This window comes from Xenopus tropicalis, chromosome 7, assembly GCF_000004195.4.
Source record: "Xenopus tropicalis strain Nigerian chromosome 7, UCB_Xtro_10.0, whole genome shotgun sequence".
Lineage (NCBI taxonomy): Eukaryota > Metazoa > Chordata > Amphibia > Anura > Pipidae > Xenopus > Xenopus tropicalis.
Genome location: NC_030683.2, coordinates 66,624,257 through 66,648,637, shown reverse-complemented (window position 1 = coordinate 66,648,637; position 24,381 = coordinate 66,624,257). Strand labels below are relative to the sequence as shown.

At 37.3% G+C, this 24,381-nt stretch overlaps 1 protein-coding gene across 2 annotated transcripts; it reads left to right on the top strand.

The window, feature by feature from the left end:
* Positions 1 to 1,794: 1,794 nt before the first annotated feature.
* On the top strand, positions 1,795 to 16,914 carry c7hxorf65 (chromosome 7 CXorf65 homolog). Of its 2 annotated transcripts, none has more exons than XM_031906634.1 (7): positions 1,795 to 2,084; positions 2,170 to 2,206; positions 7,693 to 7,779; positions 9,582 to 9,698; positions 14,559 to 14,624; positions 16,336 to 16,437; positions 16,537 to 16,914. In XM_031906634.1, the coding sequence occupies exons 2-7, from the start codon at positions 2,182 to 2,184 to the stop codon at positions 16,578 to 16,580; spliced, it is 441 nt and encodes a 146-aa protein (XP_031762494.1). In that variant the 5' UTR covers positions 1,795 to 2,084; positions 2,170 to 2,181; the 3' UTR covers positions 16,581 to 16,914. The 2 variants fall into 2 exon arrangements, with proteins under 2 accessions (XP_031762494.1, XP_031762493.1); XM_031906633.1 differs by having other exon boundaries at positions 14,550 to 14,624.
* The last annotated feature ends 7,467 nt before the right edge of the window (positions 16,915 to 24,381 follow it).

Sequence of the window (24,381 nt, the reverse complement as noted above, 5' to 3'; positions counted from 1 at the left end):
TTTACTACTGCCCAAGTCCTGACTCACCTCCTGTCGATAGATGTTAACTTGACTACGTCCTCCTGTCAAAGACCTAGTGGCCAAACAAAGCAATAACCCTTTACCATTTTTTCAACATACATATTAAGAATCTTTCCACCTTCTTACACTAGTGCCCAGTTAACTGTGGTAATCTATGGTAACGTTGTCTATCTCATTACGTCACGGGACGACAATTGAAGAGTTCCACCAGCTAAAGGTCTCCATTGATAAAAGGCACTTGCATAACATATAACTTAAAACCTAACTGGTAATACTTATCCCAGGCTACTGTGGAATAACCATAAAACTGAACATCCTTGTGGAGCAACCGCTGGTAGTCCTGCTCACATCATGTGATGGAACCATTGCTGGGTATGCTCCAATGAGACGTAATATAGAGGATGCGGCTTCTCCTGTATGGACCCATCCTCCAAAATAACATCCTTGCTGAGCAGCTGCTCAGGGACCTTTTTGCATACGTTCTTCACATACAGTTCGTGCACAGAACAGTTCTTCCTTGCCACCAATCAGGAGTAAAATCCATGACTTGCTTCTGGGCACGCCGTCTAACTTCCCTATCGGGTTGGTTTAAACTGCTTGGATCCAGATTTAGAAACATCAGAATGTCCTGCTGGATCCATTTTTCAGCTGCCGTTCTACCTCCTTAAATACCCCCCTCGGGAGCAGGGCATATAGAAACCCCACTTCTTATGCACCTCCAGATTTATTTTCTTTTAAGCCCTGGATACAGCTCAATACATGTTAATTAATTTGTAATTCTTTTCTACTGTGTTTATTTTCATGTTTATATCTTCATCTTTATCATATCTATATAATACATTCCAGAGAAGGACAGCTTAAAAAATAAATATTTATGCTCCATTTGTTTACATTGGAAGACAGGGGAAGGGAATAGGATTACTCTCCATAAATATAAAGGAACCATATAATAATCAGTCTGAGTTTTAGTCACTTGTAGATTCTACTAGTGGACACAGTGTATCTTGATACTTGAAGAAATCGTGTTTCAACTAAAGGCAGACCTGAACTTGCAATCTGTAGATTCTGGAAAATGCCAGAGGGACTGTTGTAAAAAGACAGTCATTATTTAATGGGCCTGTGGGAGGGCTTTTTGGGTGTATTTGAGATGCCAGGGGCTATCATGAATCTCAGTGAAAATTGGAACATGTGACATTCACCTTCTATGTAATTATGAAATCATACCCCAAACTCCTGGGGTAGAAATTTTAGACAAAACCATATTGGATCCCTTTCCGACAGTTACATGTTGGGAGCATATAATAGTACACATGGTTACTATGAAGACTGGTAAATAATTTTTGCCAGCACTCAAATCTCTTTTGTATATAGAACAGGTCCAAAAAAAGCACAGAAAAAACAAAGCAACACGGATGCTGCTGGCTACCACAGTTTCATACCATACATACGGTGCATACCATAAAAAACACTTTGTAAAGTAACCGTACCAAAGCAAGAGCGCAATACTTATATTACAGTATTTCTGTTAAAAGCTAAAGTGTTAAACACTGTTGTAATTTTGATTATAAAGTAACACTAGTGTTATTTAAAAAGAACTAGAGAGAGAAACTGCAAAGCATTCAGTGCACAAGGCTTGGGAAAGAAAGGCAGCTCCAATCATAATACCCTCTTGGCATCAATCTATAGCAACTCCTTGGAAACAAAGCTACTGTAGCTACAGCCAAACCCAGTCTGTTGCATCCAGGGCCCTTCAATAAATAATGAGCATTGTTTACTGAGCAATCAAAGGGGTGGCTGGTAAACAACATCAGTGATCAGAGAATGAAAAGGAAAATATTACAAAGGTTTTTCTTCAACAAGAATTTCCCAGGTGGTTGCTAATGTATACATTTCCAGTAATAGGGCTGAGACTACCAGGCAAACACCAGCATTTGCTGCCCAGGGAAAATAGGACTTTTTGTAATATTTAGCATTCACTAGTACTGTAGTGCCATAATACATATTTTTGTTTTTTTTGGATCACTGATAGATTTTACTACATATAGTGGATCCTCTAAATAAAGGTAAGTGACAACACTCTATTATATTTTTTATTCATTTTAGCATTACAATAAACATTTTATAGTAATGCTACTGTTTCTTTATTAGAAGCAAGCCGTGATGTTTATTACAGTCCTTTATGGAGGTATGTGGAAATCGTCTGTATATATATCTATGTATCTACACATAAAACATTGTGTATATATAGCTTTTCTTGTATTGCCTTTGCAAGATGCCTATGATTTATTTATTTCGTATGTGGGGCTCCTAAAAAGCAAGGTTATACATTGATCAGTACCTATGGGTTCTTGCTTTTTTCCTGCTGCCAGTCATGCTGCTGCAAAAATATGTAAGTCAGCAAAGGGAATTCTGAGGTATGTAGGATGTTCTCCATCTAGATGCACCTTGGGGGGAGACAATAATACAAAACTTTTAAATAGCTATATGAATTTCTTTATAGCTTGTAAGAGCTGTCATAACTCCTATAACCACTTCAACCATTTGGCCAGTAAATGGAGATTCTTTTTATTATTACTTTTAATGTACTGCCCCAACAAAGATTCATCAAGATGGAAGACAGACTACATTCATAATAATCCCTTTCCTGAAGCACTTTCCTCTTCTGCAGAATATGCTGTTAGGTCAGATGATTTATGTAAGGAACCACAAATTTAATTAAGAAAAAGCAAAAAACATCTTTTAAAGAGATACAACAAATTGTTCACAGACAACACATTGTATTAACACATCCATACCCATTAAAAAGGCATTTAAAAATCCCATCTGTCAATCATCTATCGCCTGCTCCGTCTCTATACCTTAGGCCAGTGCTGTCCAACTGGCGGCCCGCAACCCCCCTCTGTGTGGCCCCCAACCTGTCTGGCTGCTTTGATGGCTTACTCTTGTGTAAACTTTAAATGGTATCAGTACTGAGATTAAATGGCCCCCTGCATGGTTCTCACCTCAGATTCAGGCTGTAATCAGGCTGTATTGTTTAAATATGTAATCCCCTGTGTTGTTCACACCTTTTAATCTCTGCATTGTTCACCCCCTGCAGTGTTCACACCTCAGGCTTAGGCTGTAATCACCCACATTGTTCACCTCTTCACACCTCAGGAGCAGTAGAAACCCACAAATAATCCTTGCACACTACAAAAAAAACATATACTGAGGTGGTACTGCAATTAAAAAGTTTTTTTAATATATAGTTATTGTGCAGACTGTTGGAGCAGTGCCAGCATTGTGTCACTGTAGGCTGCCTGTGTGTGCCATACACACAGGCATCATAGGGCAAGCAGAGTATGGCACATACAGGCAGGGTAGGGAAGGCAGAGTATGGCACACACAGGCAGAGTATGGCACACACAGGCCAAGTATGGCACAAACCAGCCAAGAATGGCAAAGACAGTGAAAGTATGGCACATGCAGGCAGGGTAGGGAAGGCAGAGTATGGCACACACAGGCAGGGTAGTGCAGGCAGAGTATGGCACACACAGGCCAAGTATGGCACAAGCCAGCCAAGTATGGCACACAGGCAGGGTAGGGAAGGCAGAGTATGGCACACACAGGCAGGGTAGGGAAGGCAGAGTATGGCACACACAGGCAGGGTAGGGAAGGCAGAGTATGGCACACACAGGCAGGGTAGGGCAGGCAGAGTATGGCACACACAGGCAGGGTAGGGCAGGCAGAGTATGGCAGGTTTTTGCTGTACTACAACCATTAATATGGGTATGGTCATGTGATAACATGGATGTGGTTTCAAGTGGGTGCGGTGTCAAAAAGGGGAGTGGTCAAAACTGGCTTCCATTATCGGCCCTCCACCACGTAGGTCGGAAAAATTAGGCAGTGAGGTGGGGTAAACATTTGCTTTCACTTTCCATTCAGCACTCAGGCCCGGATTTGTGGAGAGGCCACAAGGGCCCGGGCCTAGGGTGGCAGAAATGTATGCTGTCCCGCCGCAACAATATTTTTAAATTTTGTTCCCATATGGAGCAATGGGGACCTCTCCCCACAGCTCCGTATGGGACTTTAAATGTATGCACATGCGCATTAGAGGGGGGTGTCCGGGAGTTCGCGCAATTGTGCGTTCGGGGGGGGGGCGCGGCCTAGGGGCGCCCAGAAGATAAATCCGGCACTGTCAGCACTCATTTTCCCCAACCTTTATCACCATCTAATTTTGTAGTCAGCGTATAGGCTTGTGAATCAGGTCCCTCATTTTGGCACAAAAACAAGATTTTGGCATGTTACAAAACCTGCCTTAATAACAGTGCCCACAAAATGGTGCCTGCCTGCTTGCTGTGATTATGTAATTCCAAGATGGAAGGAGACAAGATTTATATTATTTATGTAGTGTAAGTGAAGTTTATTTTGCTTGAGAAACACAAAAGAAAATAATTATTTCTTAGGGTGACAGGTCCCCTTTAAGGCAGCCATTAATTGGCTGCTTGGCCTTCCATACAGATGGTCAAATGACCAGACAAGTGGATCTGAATTGAAGGGCAGATAACTGTCGTTTCAGCATGTGCCCTATTCACCAATGCATCCCACAGGTTTGCTGGATGGTTTTTTGGGCATACATGCAGATTTGGTAAATACAGTGCTACGGCAGAGATAAATAGTTAAAGTAGAAAGGAGTTACCCACAATTATGTGGATTGCAGTATACATACAAGTCACCTTCAGTATTTTCAGGCACAATCTAGGTTGGGATTGCTATATAGTTTATAACTCTAGAGGAGGAACCATTATGTCTTTAAAGGAAAACTATACCCCTGAACAATGTAGGTCTTTATAAAAAAATATATCTAATAAACCAGCACATATGTAAAACCTTGTTTCATCTAAATAAACCATTTACTTATAAATATACTTTTTAGTAGTATGTGCCATTAAGTAATCATAAATAGAAAGTTGCCATTTTAGAATCAAGAATTAAGGGCCGCCTCCTGGGATCATAGGATTCATGGTGCACACATGCAAACCAGGGCACACATACATGCTAGGCCACATAAGCCAATTAATGGACAGAGCTTAGTCTTTTGCTTCCACACTTCTTGTTACAGTTAGATTGCATTATTTCTGTAAGATTTAAAAAAAAAAAAAAAAGTCCCATTCAGAATTGAACTCACCCCTTGGAATGGTGGGTCCTGGGGCACATGCCTCAGACCTTCAGCTAAGGGGGATAGTCACAACTTCTTCTTGACAAGCGGGCTGGAAAAACAAAATCAGACTCATGTAGATATGCTTCTTAAAATTCAGCTGCATTATTATTTTTGGCCATGTGATCTCTGGGGGAGCACACAGACCATCACTAAATGGTGAGAGAAAAGATGCAAAATGGCAATATTTACCCAGATATATATATATATATATTGTGGTAGAATGGCCCAACAAATGAGAGAAAAGGTGAGTTTTCCCTTCAAGTTCTCCATAGTGGGAGATGTAATCTCTAAGGGAGAGGATTATAAACCGAGAAGGGTTGCTCTGTTTAAAAGGTTGTGCTGTCTGGCCCTGGAAGTTCTAGGGTTCTGGATAGAACAAGTGGATCAGGCGATCCATTCCAGCAGTCCAGCTCGCCTATTGGAGCATACTTTACACAGGAAGGCTGTCCTGTGGAAAAGGTATTTAATGCTATAGAAAGGTGTGAGAGAGTCTCTCAGAGCAGAGCACAGAGCAGGAAGGACACCTCTCTGTGTTGTAGGACTCCCAGAGGGGCTGGGGGTGCTTCCTGCCACTGCCAAAAGCAGAGGGAGCCCAGACTTGAGAAAGCTACCAAGAGACTGAGGATCTAAGGAGCTGAAAGGAAAGCCAGGAGGCTGAGCTAATCCCCCAGAAGTGTTGTGAGTACAGGGGTGACCCCAACATTTGGGTTTTCTCACTGGTAATCCACAAGGGGCCCAGGTTAGTGAGGGAACTAATCTAATGTGTGAAGGTAGCGCCCAGAGGGGAGGATTTACTTTTATGATTTGTTTTGTATGCTGAAATGGGCACCCCTGTATAAATAAACTGCCTTAAAGTGTCTGTCGTGGATCCCGCTAGTTTACAATATATATATATATATATATATATATATATATATATATATATATATATATATATATATATATATATATATACATATATATATATATATATATTTTAGTTTGGCAAGATTAACATTATATAAACTATTTGTTGGTTAAGTATTCATTCTGGGGGTATAGATTTCCTTTAAGTCTATTGCAATTTTATCAGAAATAGGCAGCAATAAACTTGCAAAAACATTCTAGTTTCTCTACTTTTTACTGACTAAATTTAATTTATTTGATCATATTTTGTACATAAAAATCATTTTCATTTGGAAAAACAAATATATTTAGGGGCACATTTACTAACCCACAAACGGGCCGAATGCGTCCGATTGCGTTTTTTTCGTAATGATCGGTAATTTTGCGATTTTTTCGTATTTTTTGCGATTTTTTCGTATTTTTTGCGATTTTTTTCGGCGTCTTTACGATTTTTGCGTAAAAACGCTAGTTTTTCGTAGCCATTACGAAAGTTGCGCAAAGTCGCGATTTTTTCGTAGCGTTAAAACTTGCGCGAAACATCGCGCCTTTTAAGTTTTAACGCTACGAAAAAGGCGCGACTTTGCGCGCAAGTGTTAACACTACGAAAAAATCGCGACTTTGCGCAACTTTCGTAATGGCTACGAAAAACTCGCGTTTTTACGCAAAAAACGTAAAGACGCCGAAAAAATCGCAAAAATACGAAAAAGTCGCAAAATGTTCGTTTCCAATCGGAATTTTTCCAATTCGGATTCGAAATCGTGTCTTAGTAAATCAGCCCCTTAGTGTCATTTATAGAAAGGATCTCTCTAGTTTTCACATGTGTCCACCAGCATTCAGTCACTATTCTGTATTTTATTCAGTCACTATATATGTATTTTAAGTAAAATATAAAACATAAATTATTATTATTCAGATGTAGAGGGGCTATTATGGTGCTATGGTTTAATAGAATAGAATTTTAATATCAACTCTGTTGTGGGTGGTCAGTGCTGCAGCTAAGCCATTGTGGTACCTTCTGATTTGCAATTCTATCTGTCATATTCCATGGCTTATACTGTTTGCCAGTACCATATTTCAGTGTTTCCGAGATACTGAATGACAACACAGTGTGGCAGAGATCAGCATGTTTCCCGGTTGCGTAAGGAATAATTAATGACAGTTTGCAGTCACCTTTTACATACATTCTAGAGATTTACTGTGGATACATCCTATGTAACTGTATTGTACTGCCCTACCTATTTTTCCTTTTTTCTTGTCTTCAAAGTTAATGCCACTGAAATTCTCAAGCAAATAAATGAGTAACTATCAAAATGGTTTCACATTATTAAACTGCATCATATAAATATTTCTGCACTGCATAAAGAATGTTTATGTGTGTGTGTTTGTATATCAAAACACACACACTTTTATTTGCTCTCTAATAATAATAAAACGTCTACAATAATAAAGCATTCAAATACAGATTTGCAGGTATTGTAAGAAACAATTACAGTAGACATACAAAATCTTTAATTTCAGTCTTGCATTAAGAACAAATAATGATAAAGGCAGAGCAAGTTTAACTTACTTTAACTTATTATTTACAGATAATGAAGAAGCCCTTTTTAACATTAACTGCAAGGTTCAGCTACTTTTGGAAAGCATCAAAACCTGCTGTCATTATGACAATGAAGGTACCTGACACATGCCAGCATTTGTTTTGAAGTGGTTATTTGTGCTTTGTTATTTTTCCTGTTAAATAATCCTGAAATACGTGGTAAGGCTCATATCTATATGGGCAAAAGCAAACAGTATGGGATCTGTCACAGGATTTGAAGATAGGGATGTAGCGAACCTGAAAAAAAAAATTTGCGGACCCGTTCGCGAACTTACGCCAAAACTCGCGAATATTCGCGGACTTTGCGAACCCCATAGACTTCAATGGGAAGGCGAACTTTAAAAACTAGAAAAGCCATTTCTGGCCAGAAAACTGATTTTAAATTTGTTTAAAGGGTGCCACGACCTGGACAGGGGCATGCAGGAGGGGGATCAAGGGCAAAAACTTCTCTAAAAAATACTTTGTTGGCACAGCGTTGCGCAAAAAAAACCCGCAAGATATTCTAGCGAAAATACGCAGCTTTTTTTCTTTCGCGCTAAACACCATGAAAACGGGATTTGCGGAAAAACGCCATGTGTGATTTGTGCGATATTTTTTGCGCCGATAAAAAAACCGCGGAAAACGCAGCGCGAACCCAAACTGCGAACATATGCTGAAAGTTCGCGAACATACGCGTTCGCGAACACCCGATGTTCGCACGAATTTGTTCCCCGGCGAACAGTTCGCTACATCTCTAATGCCTGATAATATGCATCAGTGCAGCTGTTTGTAGTCAACAGATTTTGACAACTTGATTTCTGATGATTACAACATCAGAAGAAAATTAGGAATTTCTGCACTAGTGGTGATGATGACATTTTATTCGGCAGGCATGGATTCGCGGCGAAATTCCACATTTCGCCATTGGTGAATTTTTTCACAAAACTGCATTGAAAATTCACTGCAACAAAAAATTCAGTGAGAAAAAAAGCCCATTGACTAATGTATTTGGATTGAGGAAAAAAGTTGAGCGCGTAAAAAGTTGCATGCATAATAAAAATTCAGGGGTTAGGTACAGTAGCTGGGACCTGCTTTCTGGGGGTAAAGCAGCCCATGGCACAATAACAACTTGTGAGAGTGTAGTGTCTTTCAGGCAGTTTATTTTTACTTGAAACAAATACAGTATATCAAAATAAACAGTTCAAAATAAAATCCTTGCCACTTAATGGGCTCTAACTAACACAGGCCAGTTATCCTAACTAACCAGGAGCAGGCCTGCCACCTGTCTCCCACACAGAGAAAAAGAAAAGCGAAGTTCCAACCTTGTGGTGATTCCAAGCCTCTCAGTGAGCTTACACAGGCAGCTTCCCTGTTCTTTGCCCAGACTTGAGCTTTCTACTTTGGCCTAAGCTGCTTTTTAATTATTTACCTGAGATGCCACCGGTAGACACAAAACAACCGGGCTGGACTACAGTCCAACCCTTGGGATTATACAACTCACAGAGCACAGAAACAAACCAAGGGCACACATGTGTGTTAGATCAAATCAGCCAATTAATGGACAAAGTTCTCACTTGTTCCTGTTACAGTTAGAGCTGCATTATTGCTGGTCAGGTGCTCTCTGAGGGAGCACACAGCCCATCACTAAATGGTGGCGCAAGGGAAAAGATGTAAAAGGGCGATATTTACTGATTATATATATATATAAATATATTCCAGTTTGGTAATATTCTTTAATAGGCCACTTAATATGATATAAACTATGTGTTGGTTAAGTATTTATTCTGAAGGTTCTGACAGGCTAAGAATGGGACTATATTGGGTAAGTCCTGGAACATGAGTGAAATTGTTTTGCATTTGTTAAATATATAAAAATGTTTGTCTTTATATTTCTTACAGGAGAGGTTGAACTAGCAGATGAGAGTGGACAAGTGAAAAATCTTTTGGAAAATCCACAAAGATATGCATCAGAATTTCTCAATGAGCGGGAGACCTGTGTGCTTCTATCTGTTACCAGTAAGACCTGAATGTTTATTCTAAAGTAGAAGTATTTTCAGACTTTTTGGGGGGACTTATACAGGGAGCTAGGACAAGAACTTAGCCAATCAAACTAAATCAATGCCTATAAGATCTTCTTGACTTAGTATTTTGGACTGTTGCTTTTTTTTTACATAATGGAACATAATTTGCCTAATGCCCTAAGACAGACAATGACTGAAATTATTTGGAAAACATGCAGATGGGACTGTGACTGCGGTTTAAGCCTTTGTGATAAATTTTCCACCCTTCTAATATTGGTACTATTATAACAGGGAGTCTCCCTTCCTTACCTGGAGAGGATAATATGAAATGTATTTACAGTTAGAAAGTATTTGAGAGACATGGGTGTGAATACAGGCAGACCTAAAATCCAGTGGCAATATGATTTCTTTGATATGAGTTTTTTGCCTATTTAAAAACCCTATAAGGCTTGATGTCAACTTGTGGTGAATTTAAGTGTATGTTGTTTGCATGCAACATTCAGTTTGTATCTTTGGTTTTTCTCATGTAGAATGTCTTCATGTTTTAAGAGTCATTATTGCAAACTTTGATTTCTTCCTTAATTGGGTTCGCTATGTATAAGGCTTAGTTTTATCAAAGCCCAGAATCAGTATTTTATTAAGTGAACATCTTATTGTAGGTATGATCTAACTACCACTGTCTTTGTGTGGCAGATTTAATATTGTGACAATCTTTCTCCCAGAGAGTTAATTTTCCATTCCATTATTTATATTTAACATATAATTGGCTATCAACCAACCTGTCACTACAGTTCTATCTTGCTAACACGGTTTTGATGGATGACATTAGAATCTTTTTGGCAAGTACATATATATTTAAGACTGTTGGGTTACTTTCTAAAGCAAGTAGCAACTGTATTTAATTTTGTAATTTAATTGTACCTTTTAACACATTGATTTGGTACAGTATGTCCTATATTATTGTACTGGTATGGAAGAAATATTTATTAACATGGAATATCGAAGAACCTTTAGCTATACATTATATTGCTTTCTAGTCCAGGCTTACCAGAAAAGGCCAAATTTTACATCACAAGGAATATTGTTGCTTTTCTGTATTGATAGGACATATCATAGAAACAGTTTTAGTTTTATTGGCTAACTACGTCTTTGTGGGGCAAAATTATGAAAGAAAGGAGTTGATGGATAAAATGTACTGAAAGTAAAATTCAGGTGACTTTTTGAATTTGAATTGAACAGTGCAAAATAGTAAACTGCTATACCTTCAAAAACTAAGAAGGAATGGTTTGTAAGGTTTTAAGCATTAACACCTTCCCTCTAATTACATGTGCACAGTCAATTTCAATATTTAAAATGTTAAAAAAAGAACTGCAAAAAGTTTTATTTATGGGAAGAAGGAAATAAAAGAGCTTTACATCTACATGAGTTTTGATTTGCATTAGAGGTGATTAGTCTATTTGCACAGTATCTTTAAAAGATCAAAGGTTATTACTTCACTAGCTTAATCTGTCTTTAATGGAGGTTTTCATGCGTGAAACAATTGCTATATATCCTAATGCAGAAGCATGACAAGTAAATCATCTGTGGCTCAGCTGGCCCTTAAGTTATGCTGGATTGGCCAACATGACAAATATTTGTTGAGGTAAAGAATTAAAAAAACTTAGATACTGCCTGTGTTAGCCAGTTAAATTGTTTTTTCTTTAAAAAAAGGCATTGGGAAAAGTTGATCTGAGAATATATTCAAAGCAAGCAAGCTTTTCCTTACGCACCACTATAATCTATTTCTAGGTAATATTTAAATTTACTTTTGCCCCTTGATAATTCATGGCCAAAATGTTATGCCTATTGATGAGCAAATTTTTTCACCAGGCATAAATTCACAGCAAAATTCCTGATTTGAAAACATTTCAAAAACACCCATTGACTTCAGTGTATTTGGAGTGAGAAAAAATGCCCATTGACTTCAATGTATTTTGCATTAAAATGTGTTGCACACATTTTCACCATTTGAAAATTTTCAGGATTTTCGTGATTCTTTTGGTGAAGCAAAACAGGACAGGCACATAATTGTGTGAAAGTTGTGAAAGTTGCTTTCTTGGCAAATCGGCATCATTCATGTAGATTACAGACATACAGTATGATTTCACACCCCACGACTGGTTAACAGAAGATATACAATACAAAGCTGTCTTGCCCTACTGCTTGCTGCATGTCGTGGTTCATTTACATTAATAGGCACAATAGGTGAAAAGTTCTACCTCTTGATGCAATACATATAATCTTATGCACAATTTTTTTCTAGAGCTGAGCATGTTAATAGTTAGTGGAGTCCATTGTCTTTAAGACATTCAGGTACCTTGTTTTACTTGCATAGAAATACAGCATTGCCAGCTAAAAGTACATCATGGACTACAGTCAGATCCGATGCACCTGGGGTGTTGCTAATATAGTTACAGGAATATAGTTGCAGGATGGAGTAATTATGTTGCTATATTATGCATTCCTAACATATACTGGACAGATGTTTTTTTAGTGTCACAGAATACATCAGCTGGTATGCTCAAGTATAAGCCGATCCGAGTATAAGCCGAGGTACATAATTTTACCTGAGAAGGCAATGAGCTCTAACCCTTCTAAGCACTGAATCCCCCACCAATCAGGGCAGTGTTCTCAACTGCTGCTTGTCAGAAGCTCTAGGTAAATATTGTCCAGTGGATGGGGGTGAGAATAGTTTGCCTAAAGTGTTCCTCGTTGTAATTGTATATATTTCTGAACTTTCATCCATGTAAGAGGAGGTTAATTCTTGATTAAGCAGAGCGCCCATGTGCATTCTCCAAAACAGTTTGATAAGTAACAGGACAATTCTGAATGTAAAGATGTTCCACCAACATGTTGCTTCCTGGAACCATTACTCTATTCTCAGCATAATTAAAGAGATGCAAAGACTCACTGAAAGCTGGAACAACTTTCCATACTTCAAAGAACTTCATCCAGTATTGGTTCTGTAGCAAGGGCAGCGCCAGATTCCTTGACCGGTACATTTGTCGTGCGTGCGCCGAGCGCACCCCCCTGTGTCTGCGTGTGCCAAGTGCTCCAACCCCTCTGTGCCTGCGTGCGCCCCCCCCCCGCAAGGCTGCATCGTTTATAAGGAGAGAACAGGCGAAGCATCTGTGGGACACAATTACCATATATACTCGAGTATAAGCCGAGGGTTCCTTTCTTAGCACATTTTTTGGCCTGGAAAACTCGGCTTATACTCGAGTATATACGGTAATACAGTATCCGCAATAACACACTATGTATAAATTCTCATGGATATATATATATATGTATTTATAAATAATATGCTATCCTTTTAGCTATGATTAATTTTAATCTACCTGTCCTTTTCCTTACATCTTTTCTCCTTACTACCCTCCACTTTCCACTTTTCCTACCCTTATTACTTTTCCTCTGTAAACTCACCACAAATATAACATCTTTCTCTGTATAACAAGATCTGAGTTGTTCTTTTCTCAATTCTATTTACCTCCTCTTCTTTCTTCCACATCTTGTTGCTTCCCCCCCCCCCTCCTTTATTACATGCAATACCCAGTGAATTGCATGTAATAAAGGAGAGTGGTCCTAACCACTGCATTCTTAATATTGATTTTATTGCCTAATATTTAGAGTTTGGAAAACCTGTTTTCTGACATGGTACCATCTAAAAAGCGGAAGGGACAACACACTGCAAAATCTGCAGTAGTGATTATTTATTATTTTTGGGGAAAGTAAAATATTCTGTGAAATGTAAAATCCAAACACATATAAACTATACACAAGTGTGCTAATGGAGTAGGACTAAGCTGTGCACTTATTGTTTTGGATTAATTGAAAACCTGTGTACTTTTATACTGCTATCATTTGTTTTTCAGTGGTTACATTGGTTTAATACAGAATGAATGTAACAATACAAATTGCATTTAGTGGTATTACACAGAAGATGCTTTGATAACTGCAACTTTTCTACTTGGAATGAGCCATTATTAGAGCACCTTCCATGGTTAATGCCACAACATTTACCATTTCAGATTGATTTAGTGTAAGATAACTTATTGTGGCCTACTGAAGAAGGAAAGAACCTTAGTTAATCTGCTCCTAAGTCATTACAGTTCTCCACCAGCAGCTACTATGGGCCACAAGGGCCCCTGGTAATTTAAGGGTTTAATAAGGACAAAGGAGAAAGCTGAACTGGAACAAAGGCAGGACAGGTGCTTGGCAAACAGGAACAACATTATTGAAGCACAAGCTAGGTAAACAAGATAAGGCAGAAGGTAGGCACTGACACAGTCTGAGTTAATAGTCAAATGACTGGTAAAAACTCAAGACAATGTGCACCAGGGGTTAACAGTCTCTGATACAAGGAATGGGTCGCAGCATACAACAAGGTGTCAGAGACAAACCAAAGTATTTACTAGGATATCAGGATCAATAATAGAGCAGGATGGCCTACTGTGAGCAAAATGACCAGTAGTTGATAGGGATTTGCCAAACATTCTTTTTGTCTATTGTTTAGATTAAAAAAATCTATGAGGTAAAGAGTGTAAAAGGGAGATTTATGATATTCCATGTTTGGTCCTGGTGAGGTAGATAATTAGATTATCAGTATACAACCCCACAAAAGCCCATTATCCAGGGGTTTATCTGTGCACTGGAATCTAATTATCGGGTGATAATCACCTATGCCGATTAAACTCCATCAGTATTAATATTGCAAAATCATTTAAATCCATCTGAATTTATATGTCATTTTTAACTTTTAATTCATAGCAACTATGATCTCACAATTTTATGTATTTATTTTGAGAACTGCCAGGTTCAACTGAAGCTATATTTACACCACTATTAAACGACGATGAGATTGTGAATACAAAATTCCTAGGTGAGTCTTGAATAATCTTCTTTATGCACTGTAGATATGCTCACAACCTTTCCATAGTTTGTCCTATTCCTTTAATGTTCGAAATTTCAGGGTTACAATGAGAACATGGAATAAAATTTTCACAAACAAATTCGAAAAATGAATTTAAAACAAATAAAAATAAATCCTATCGTCAGCAATACTGAGATCCAATTCTGTACACGTCAGACCTTATTTATTATGCTATGTTAAACAAAATTCACAGAATTGTAAAAAGCTGTGTAAAATAAATGGTGAATTTCGCTGTCCTAACGGCAAAAAGTTCTGGCATAAAATGTGTAAAAAAAAAAACACCTTATTTTATGTGGCAAAGCCTGCCGATGTGAGACGAATTTTGTTGCCACTTTTTACACAGCATAAAAATAGACCCCTTGTATTTGTATTTTCTCAGAGTTTCTAGGCAAAAAAAGACAATTACAAAATGTTTTAAGCGCTAACTAACCAAATCCCCCAATCTCTGCATATGTATTTGGCTGAAACAGACCCTTAGCTGTCCCTTAGAAACGGTAGAGAATGAAAGAATATGATTTCCTTTATTATGAAGCACAGCATATGTGGAAATTCCATTTTGTATTACAAGTATAGGTATTAGAATATACAATTAACACAACATTGCAAAGAGAGCAAAGTGATTTCATCAGTTTAAGAAGTAGTTGGAGGTATTATTTATTGTGTTGGCACTAGAGCTTCTAAGATGCCCAAGGAACAATAACACCAACTTTTTTTAATACTTAATTCCCCCCTAAAACAGCTATAATGTAAGGCTTACTTCCTCTTGGATTTTTTTAATACTTTAGCTAACATCATTACCTCCAAAGCTTTCCGAAGGAATGGAAACATACATTTAAGTTGCAGACATAAGGGGAAGAAAGCCTTACCTGTTTGAAAAAAATGTGCTGTTACTGATCCCTAAAGTGGGCCTGCCTCATCTTGCTGGGTTAGCTTGTACCAGCAATGATGTGTAATATCAGCCGGCTTTGTACTTGTGGGGTTGTGTTGCTATGTCACTTTCTGGGTTATGGCTACATGAGTTTTATTGCACTAAAAAAACTCAAATTCAAATTATGTTTCAAAACCTTGAATGTCTATTTTATTAAGTGCAATATCTTGAATTGAAAAATTTGATATGTGAGTTTATTCTATTTAAAAAAACAAATTAGAAAATTAATTAAATAAATGTTTTCATTTTAATGATGGTAAGCCCTAAACCGTTTCAGATGTAATAGGTTCAGTTTACTCAATAGAAACATTTTACTGATAAGTGTAATATTTTCTGTTATAAAACCTTTCTTGGAAGAACTTACATTTGGTATGGGTTACAACTGAGAGTAATTTGCTGACATCTAATCCTTTATATGCATGTCTGCCTCACAGAATTGGTCACTCTATAGCAGTAGTTTCAAGACTTTTTTTGGGCCAGACTCCTCTTTGAGACCCTACATATCAAGGTTACAAATATACAAGAACCTCGCTGTATCAGTTATTCTGTTATCGTTGTATGAATACCTATGGTAACAAATAAAGGCTCATCCCCAAATCTCATGGGACTCTAGTTTGGGTACCCAGGCAAGACTCTCCCCCCCCAGGGGGACTAATGATGAGCTAAATTATTCACCAGGCAGGCATTTGCAGTTGTTGTTATTATTGCTGTCTTTTGATTTTGTGTCTAAAGCTAAATTAGGAAACTGGGGTGAAACTAAAGCCTCCAGCCGCAGGTCTAAATCAAGAAAGGGCAACAAGAAAAATGTAGTGCTCATTTCTACGCCTACAGAAGGTAATATTTTGACATTTAGCATCTAAAGTTATTATGTTAAATCTTAAAAGACCAATTACAACTTTACGTTTATTCTTTTTTTTTAACTTTTATTTACAGTGAAGCAGAACACGTCTCCCCGTAAACGATCAACAAAGTCATAAGAATTCAAGCAATCATACTTCATATAAATACACTTCCCTGTAAAAATACCATTCTGGTTTATCTGTACTAGAGATTGATAATATGTTGTTGTTCTAATCATATCTGGAATATTTTGTAACAATTCTGTTTTGTCTTAAAGGGCCTATAGAAAGTTTACAACTATTTCTTTACATTTCCTTGCATTATAATAAGTCATCCAAACATTTGCCATGATAAATATGAACAATGGGATTATATGTTGTGAAACAGAGAAAGAGATCTGCCTGATGTTTCATGAAAAAGTATTTCCTTAGTAGGTTACTACTGTTAAAAAGTAGTACAGGTATAGGACCCATTATCCAGAATGCTCGGGACCAAGGGTATTCCGGATAAGGGGTCTTTCCGTAATTTGGATCTCAATACCTTAAGTCTACTAAAAAATCAATAAAACATTAATTAAACCCAATAGGATTGTTTTGCATCCAATAAGGATTAATTATATCTTAGTTGGGATCAATTACAAGGTTCTGTTTTATTTCTACATAGAAAAAGGAAATGAGTTTTAAAATTCTGAATTATTTGATTAAAATGGAGTCTATGGGAGACGGGCATTCCGTAATTCGGAGCTTTCTGGATAACGGGTTTCCGGATAAGGGGTCCGATACCTGTACTAATAATTGTATCCTTTTTTCAATAACTGCTTTACCACAAATAGCAAACTCTACAAACTAAAAGTGCAAAAGAACTTCTATATACGTGTGTGTATATATATATATATATATATATATATATATACTTCTGTAATAGTAATACTGTACCATGTACTTAATGATAACTAAGTTGCATAAATCCATATTGGAGGCAAAACAATCCTATTGGGTTTATTTAATGTTTAAATATCTCTTAGTAGATTTAAAGTATTATGGTCCAAATTATGGTAAAAAACATTTATCTGAAAAACTCCAGAATTGCTTTAGGGTTCAATCCAGATGTTCCCTGTAGCTGCAATGACTCTCTATTAGCTCTATTGCCAAAATGTGCAAAAGATATATTCAAGTGTTTAACCTCTTTCTGCCACATCTTGCATTGTGTAGTATGTGAGGGGGTACACAATGCTGTCATAATATCTAGATACCCCAAACAGTTCACAGACATGTTAACTTGATGAGTGCCTAACAAATTGCCTCTGAAGACAAGATGCTTCCTTACAAACACAGACAAAACACATTCATAGATTATTTTGCTACATACTACAAGATTTTTTGAAAAAACAGATATTGTATGAAGTCCCTTACAATACCTATACATTGTACACTTATGCTCGAAATGGATTAATAAAGAGCTATAAATGCTGTAACAGTCTCACCAGCAAAAACAGGGTAGTTATTTGCCTCCCTGTCTTCCATGACCTGCCTACCTCTCTTGAAATACCAGATTATGCCTCCCACTTCGGATGTTTCAGATCAGATATGGAATGATCCAATGCAACACCATTTCTAAAGTATTAAGAAAGGCTTTAAGGGACTACCCCAGTGTCGAACTAGCCCACCAGGATACCAGGAAAACTTTCAGTGTCAGTGGGTCCTTCTACTCCTGAACATTTGGCCTGCTTTATGGTTATTCCCTATTTCTGAATGGGAACAAAGAGGAGAAATAGATGGAAGAAAAGATGCAAGCATGTAAATAAAAGAGATTAGGGGAATAAAGAGGTTGGGCGAGGAAAGGAGAAAAAATAGTTTGGAGAGTGGGCCTATGATCTAAGGTTTTCTGGTGGGCCCCTGAGGTCCCAGTCCACCACTTGACTACCCTTTCATCTAGGAGAAGGTTAACAATTGCTTTTAGAGAAGGAAGTGGTCAACGACTACTTTTGTGCACAAAACATGAGTCCCTCCATCTACAACGACCTAGCAATCTATCTGAACAATCATATATCAGTATTTTATTTAGTATGACCAAATGCATATAAAACTAACTAGCAGCGCATTAGGAAAAACTACAAAACATGATTTGTGCTAGATTTGTGCCTGGGCTGTCTGCTCACTTTTGGATTATGAGATAAATACTATGCCATATTATATTTTCAACATAACTCTATATACATAGGAATTAGTGCTGTAGTTTATTTATACCATAGCTAAACTTTCTTTTTGTGCTCTGACTATTAGGCTAGTTAAGGTCTCCATTAGCAATTGAAATGGGGGCTCTCCATCACATTCACATGCTTTTTTCATATTGTCACCTAAACATATGCTGCGTCCTTTGCTAAAAGTTTTCTTCTTAGAAAAAGCACCTTTTTGTCACTTTATACATGCATATTTTAGGTATGTGGACGATATTCTTTTGTTTTGGAAAGGCTCGCTAGAGATGCTGCAAGAAATGATTAGTGAAGCTAATAGAAGCCACAATACTATTAAATTTACGTATGAGTGGTCTAAGTCAGAATTAAATTTCTTGTATGTGAAGATATCTTTGCACAATGGTGTATTGCAGACAGACTTGTATTGAAAAACAGTGGATAGGAATAATCTGTTACATGCTAAAAGTTATCATAATCCATAAGTAATGCGTGCAATACCTAAAGGGCAGTTTATGCGTGCAAAGAGGATCTCTTCACGTCCAGAGAAATATGAAGAAGCAAAAACTGGGCTTGTAGAGAGATTTGTTGAAAGAAGGGTATAAGAGAAGTAAAATACAGACTGCAATCAATGAAGTAGATAAATTGAACAGAAATGATTTGCTATGTAGTAAAAATAAGAGGCAAATAACTTTTATTTCTACTTTTAATCAACATAGCAGTGAAGTACAGAGTGTGATTCATAAGTACTGGCCTTTGATAGAAAATGACAAACACTTTGGTAAATTGTTTCAAGATACTCCTCTGTTCTGTTACAAACGGGGGTGGGGTTCTACACTGAAAGACATTTTATGTCCATCTGATATCAGATTAGAGAGATCAAGATTTAAGAGTATGCCAAAAATAGGTAATTTCTCCTGTCTAAATTGTAATTGCTGCTCCTCAATAATGATGAAAGGTAAAGTTATACATCATCCAACTAAAGGGTATGAGATCCCTTTAAAAATCTATTCAACGTGTAATTCCTCATATGTGGTTTACTTATTGAAATGCCCATGTGGTTTAGGCTATGTGGGTCAAGCCACAAGAGAGGTGAAATTAAGAATTCAAAAACATAAAGGGAATATTAGGAACTTTAAAGCTAATACACAAACTGACACACAAGTATCTAGACACTTTATTGAACATAAACATAATGTAGCACAACTTAGGTGGTGTGTCTTGGATGAGGTGACTTTAAAATTAAGGGGTAGCGATCATAAGAAAGAGCTTTTAAAATGTGAAGGTAAATGGATAAAGAAACTCAGTACATTGGTACCGCATGGGCTTAATGATGCTTGGAGTTTAAAACCTTTTTTATGAAATTCCTTATCTATATACTGATGGATTTATATATGTGTTAATTTTTTGCAGGCTTTGAAAATCTTAATTACCAGATGAATTTTATAATAGTTTTTAATATGTTATTTGGTATACATGGTGCCTATTCGGTAGGCATGGTGACGTGCAGTCCCTGGCACCTTGGTATATGTATGTTTAAGTGGTGATTTTCTGATTCTAATACAATTTTTTTCACAGTTCTTTGTGCACAAAGGATGGATCACCTATGAACTATTTATACAGAATTTTCTAATTATGGACTTTTTATAAATATTTTGTAAAAGGAAGTATATTGTGATTTTGCTGGATACTTTCAAGCACCAATTAATGCTTAGGAGGTGGGGCTATGGGCTTAAATGTTCACCTTGTTGACTTCAAACCTGGAATGCACCCTCACTTTATTAATAAATGGACCGACTCAGGATACCAGACCGTAGCAGATTTACTTAATCCTTTAACCAAAGAGGTTAAAACGTATGAAGAACTTAGACTAAAATCTAACCAGAATGCCCTAAAATTTTATGAATATCTACAACTCAGACATTTTGCCAAACCATACAGCGAAAAAGCCAAACTAAACATCCTTGGCCCATTTGAGTCAATTGCCAAAAAGGGCCTCCCACAGAAGGGACTGATCTCCAAAATCTATCAGATACTCTCCGAGCCCAAGGGGGGCACACCCATACGACACCCATACATGAATAAATGGGACTCCTATCTCCCTCAACCTCTATCAGAGGAAGACTGGACTCTCATCTGGGACAATGCAAAAAAAATAATAACCTGCTCGAGACAGAAAGAGCATATTTATAAGATTCTTATGCTTTGGTATCATACTCCAACTAAGGCCCTGGTAAGGCCTCACCTTGAGTATGCAGTGCAGTTTTGGGCTCCAGTCCTTAAGAAGGATATTAATGAGCTGGAGAGAGTGCAGAGACGTGCAACTAAACTGGTTAAGGGGATGGAAGATTTAAACTATGAGGTTAGACTGTCGAGGTTGGGGTTGTTTTCTCTGGAAAAGAGGCGCTTGCGAGGGGACATGATTACTCTGTACAAGTACATTAGAGGGGATTATAGGCAGTTGGGGGATGTTCTTTTTTCCCATAAAAACAATCAACGCACCAGAGGTCACCCCTTTAGATTAGAGGAAAGGAGCTTCCATTTGAAGCAGCGTAGGTGGTTTTTCACGGTGAGGGCAGTGAGGTTGTGGAATGCCCTTCCTAGTTATGTGGTAATGGCAGATTCTGTTAATGCCTTTAAGAGGGGCCTGGATGAGTTCTTGATCAATCAGAATATCCAAGGCTATTGTGATACTAATATCTACAGTTAGTACTAGTGGTTGTATTTATAGTTTATGTATGTGAGTGTATAGATTGGTAGGTGTGGGTTGGGTGTGCTGGGTTTACTTGGATGGGTTGAACTTGATGGACACTGGTCTTTTTTCAACCCTATGTAACTATGTAACTATGTAACTATGTAAACTACATACTTTGTTTCCCAACCATTCCCCAATGTGTTGGAGGAACTGCGGGGGCATTGGTACCCTTCCACATATATTCTGGTCTTGCCCCATGATAACCCCACTATGGTCAGAAATTTCAGGCTTACTAAGCAAACTACTACGAGAACCTGTACCACCTGATATTACAACCTTTCTGTTAGGCAAACCATTCCCAAAAACAAGCAAATCATACCAAGCACTAATTAATCATGTCCTAACAGCTGCTCGAATCTCAATAGCTTCATATTGGAAAACCCCAACTCCCCCTACCCTAGCTGAGGTTAAACGAAGAGTGGAGTCAAATAAGGTCTTTGAATCAGGCATCGCCAGATTAACCAACAGAACCCCCCATTTTCTCAAAATTTGGACACCCTGGGTACTATATGCCAATGAAAGCTGAAACCCTATTATACTTTTGCAGCACAACCACTCAATATGTGTTTTACTACCAACTCTCCCCTTACTTTTTCTGAATTTTGATACCATAGAACTTACCAATGTTAAAATGTACCTATATCTTTCATAACTCTACCAGACTGCACTGTTAACATATATATGTTTATTTTTTGTTATTGTTACTGCACAATCAACACTGTCAAAACCTAATAAAAATATAAGTTACAAAAAAAAAAAAAAAAAAAATGTTCACCTTGTTGTTAATTAGCCACACTTGAGAAAGGGCATGATACAGCCCGAAACATGTTGTGTGCTGTGGTTTGAATAAAGGCGGAAGCAGTTAACCTGCGTGAAGGTGCTCGCCTCTTTTTCTGCAATATGCTAATAATTCAGGATTCTATGTTCATTATAGTTTTATTAGTGCTTATTTTCTGCTTATTATTCTGCTTATCTGTTATTGCTGATTCTATCAGCATCTAAACAATACATTACTAAAAATCCAGGAGGGCAACAAAATTGATCTGTACTATAGGCAAATGTAATTCATCACATTATTTTAGTAAGAAAAATGCGCTTGTGTTTTATTGGCCTTCCTAAGTTGTTGTTATTTGTAACCACTGGTTGGTTTCACTACCAGCTTGTGCCCATCAACCAGCTACTATGTGTTGAAAGTCCAGTATATTTCCCAAATGACACTCACATACTGTGAACAAAAAATGTGTAGGGTTTAAGGGGGTTGCCCCCAAATATTTGCTGGATCTCCAATATAACTACACATTGTTTGCACATTGTTGCATTATACAAGTGATATTTGGGAAATATTACTGGACCTTAGTGTGTGACTCTTCCGTAAGTAGAGGAAGCACCAGATAGAGCACCACACACATACTGCTCATACACAGTATATTGTTTTGTTCTACAAATTAATATCTTTCAATATTTGATGAATGCAAGTATAATGAACACATATTTTCATACTAACATTGCTATACATCTAATTGTCTTCTACGAATGTAACCCTAAAATTATTACCCTAGGAATCCTTTCAAGCATTAACTCTGAAGCAGTTGCTATGGGAACACTGTAGTTTAAAAGCTTTCATTAATGTAAGTTTTCCTGGTAAAGTTAAAGGCTTTCAGATAAAATTACTGGATACATAGATCTATATTTAAATATCTTGGTATGAGTTAAGACTAAATAATAAAACTGTATTCATACTTTTCTTTTTGAGCTGTAAATTAACTTGTCATTCAAACACCATCATTATTACAATCTATTTAAGGATATTAATAACAGCTCTCTTTTTTACTGGGGATAAATACATAAAGGGCATTTTACATCCACAACAATAGTTGCAGAATGGACAGAGTTGGTGCCATTTATTAAAAATATGTAACCCCTTTTTGGCTGTAATACAGACGAATCCAGTTAGGATGGATTTGAGCACGGGGTACCTAGAATAGGCCTTCACTATGTAGAAGAGAATGTATGGATGGTGTTGTTGTACTACACCTCCCACTGCCCAGTGTAAATTATTGATGTACAGTAAAAGAAGGATGCCAGGTGTTCTTTTGCAGCAAACTAGAACTATAACAATGCAATTCAGGGCTAGCAATACTCACAATGCAGATGGGATAGCGGGCATTAAAAATGCACAAGATGCAGAAAAAGTTCAAAAAGGTACACCACTGCGGAGGACCAGTTGGTAGATTTATATCCTTAGGGTTTCTACCTTAAAGGAGAAGGAAAGTCATTTTGGCATTTTACTGCCAATAGATTTTCCACATTAGTGCCACCTAGAACACTATAGGGGAAATAAGAAAACATAAATTAAAAATCTATATTCTGGTGGAAAACCACTTTTAATTGCACAACACTATGGGAAGGCATATACTAACATTCATTTTTTTTTTCATGATTTGTGTTTTATGTGCTAAAGCTCAAATTTTTTGTGTAAAAAAAAAAAAAAACACCAAAAACCACTAATACAAAACTTTGCCATTTTTTGGATACTCCGTTTGTTGAAAAAATTGGGTTTTCGCTTTATTCCACTTTTTTTTTTTTGTTCATGATTTTTCAATTTGGATCTTTTAATAAATGCTTACACATTCATGGTTTTAGAGGAAATGAATTACAATATGAGAATGCAGATAAATGGGCCTTTTGGAACAACCATTGCTTACAAATTGTCAAGGAATTCTACAGGGTTTATTATAAGTTTGTCCACCAGAGGGCATTGCTTTATTATTTATATTTCAACCACAACAGACATTCAGGCATATAAGTCTTGAAAAGCCTATATCAAGTTTATCGATAGTTTTCTGAATTATAGTAAAAAAATATATGTAACATAATCACTGTGTGCCTGCCAGTGCATTGGCTCTGTCACTCAAAAATTCAGTTGTGAGAATTTGCAGATGACACAGCTTCAATAGTCAGGATTTTCACATCCAGTCCATTTTTTTTTTTT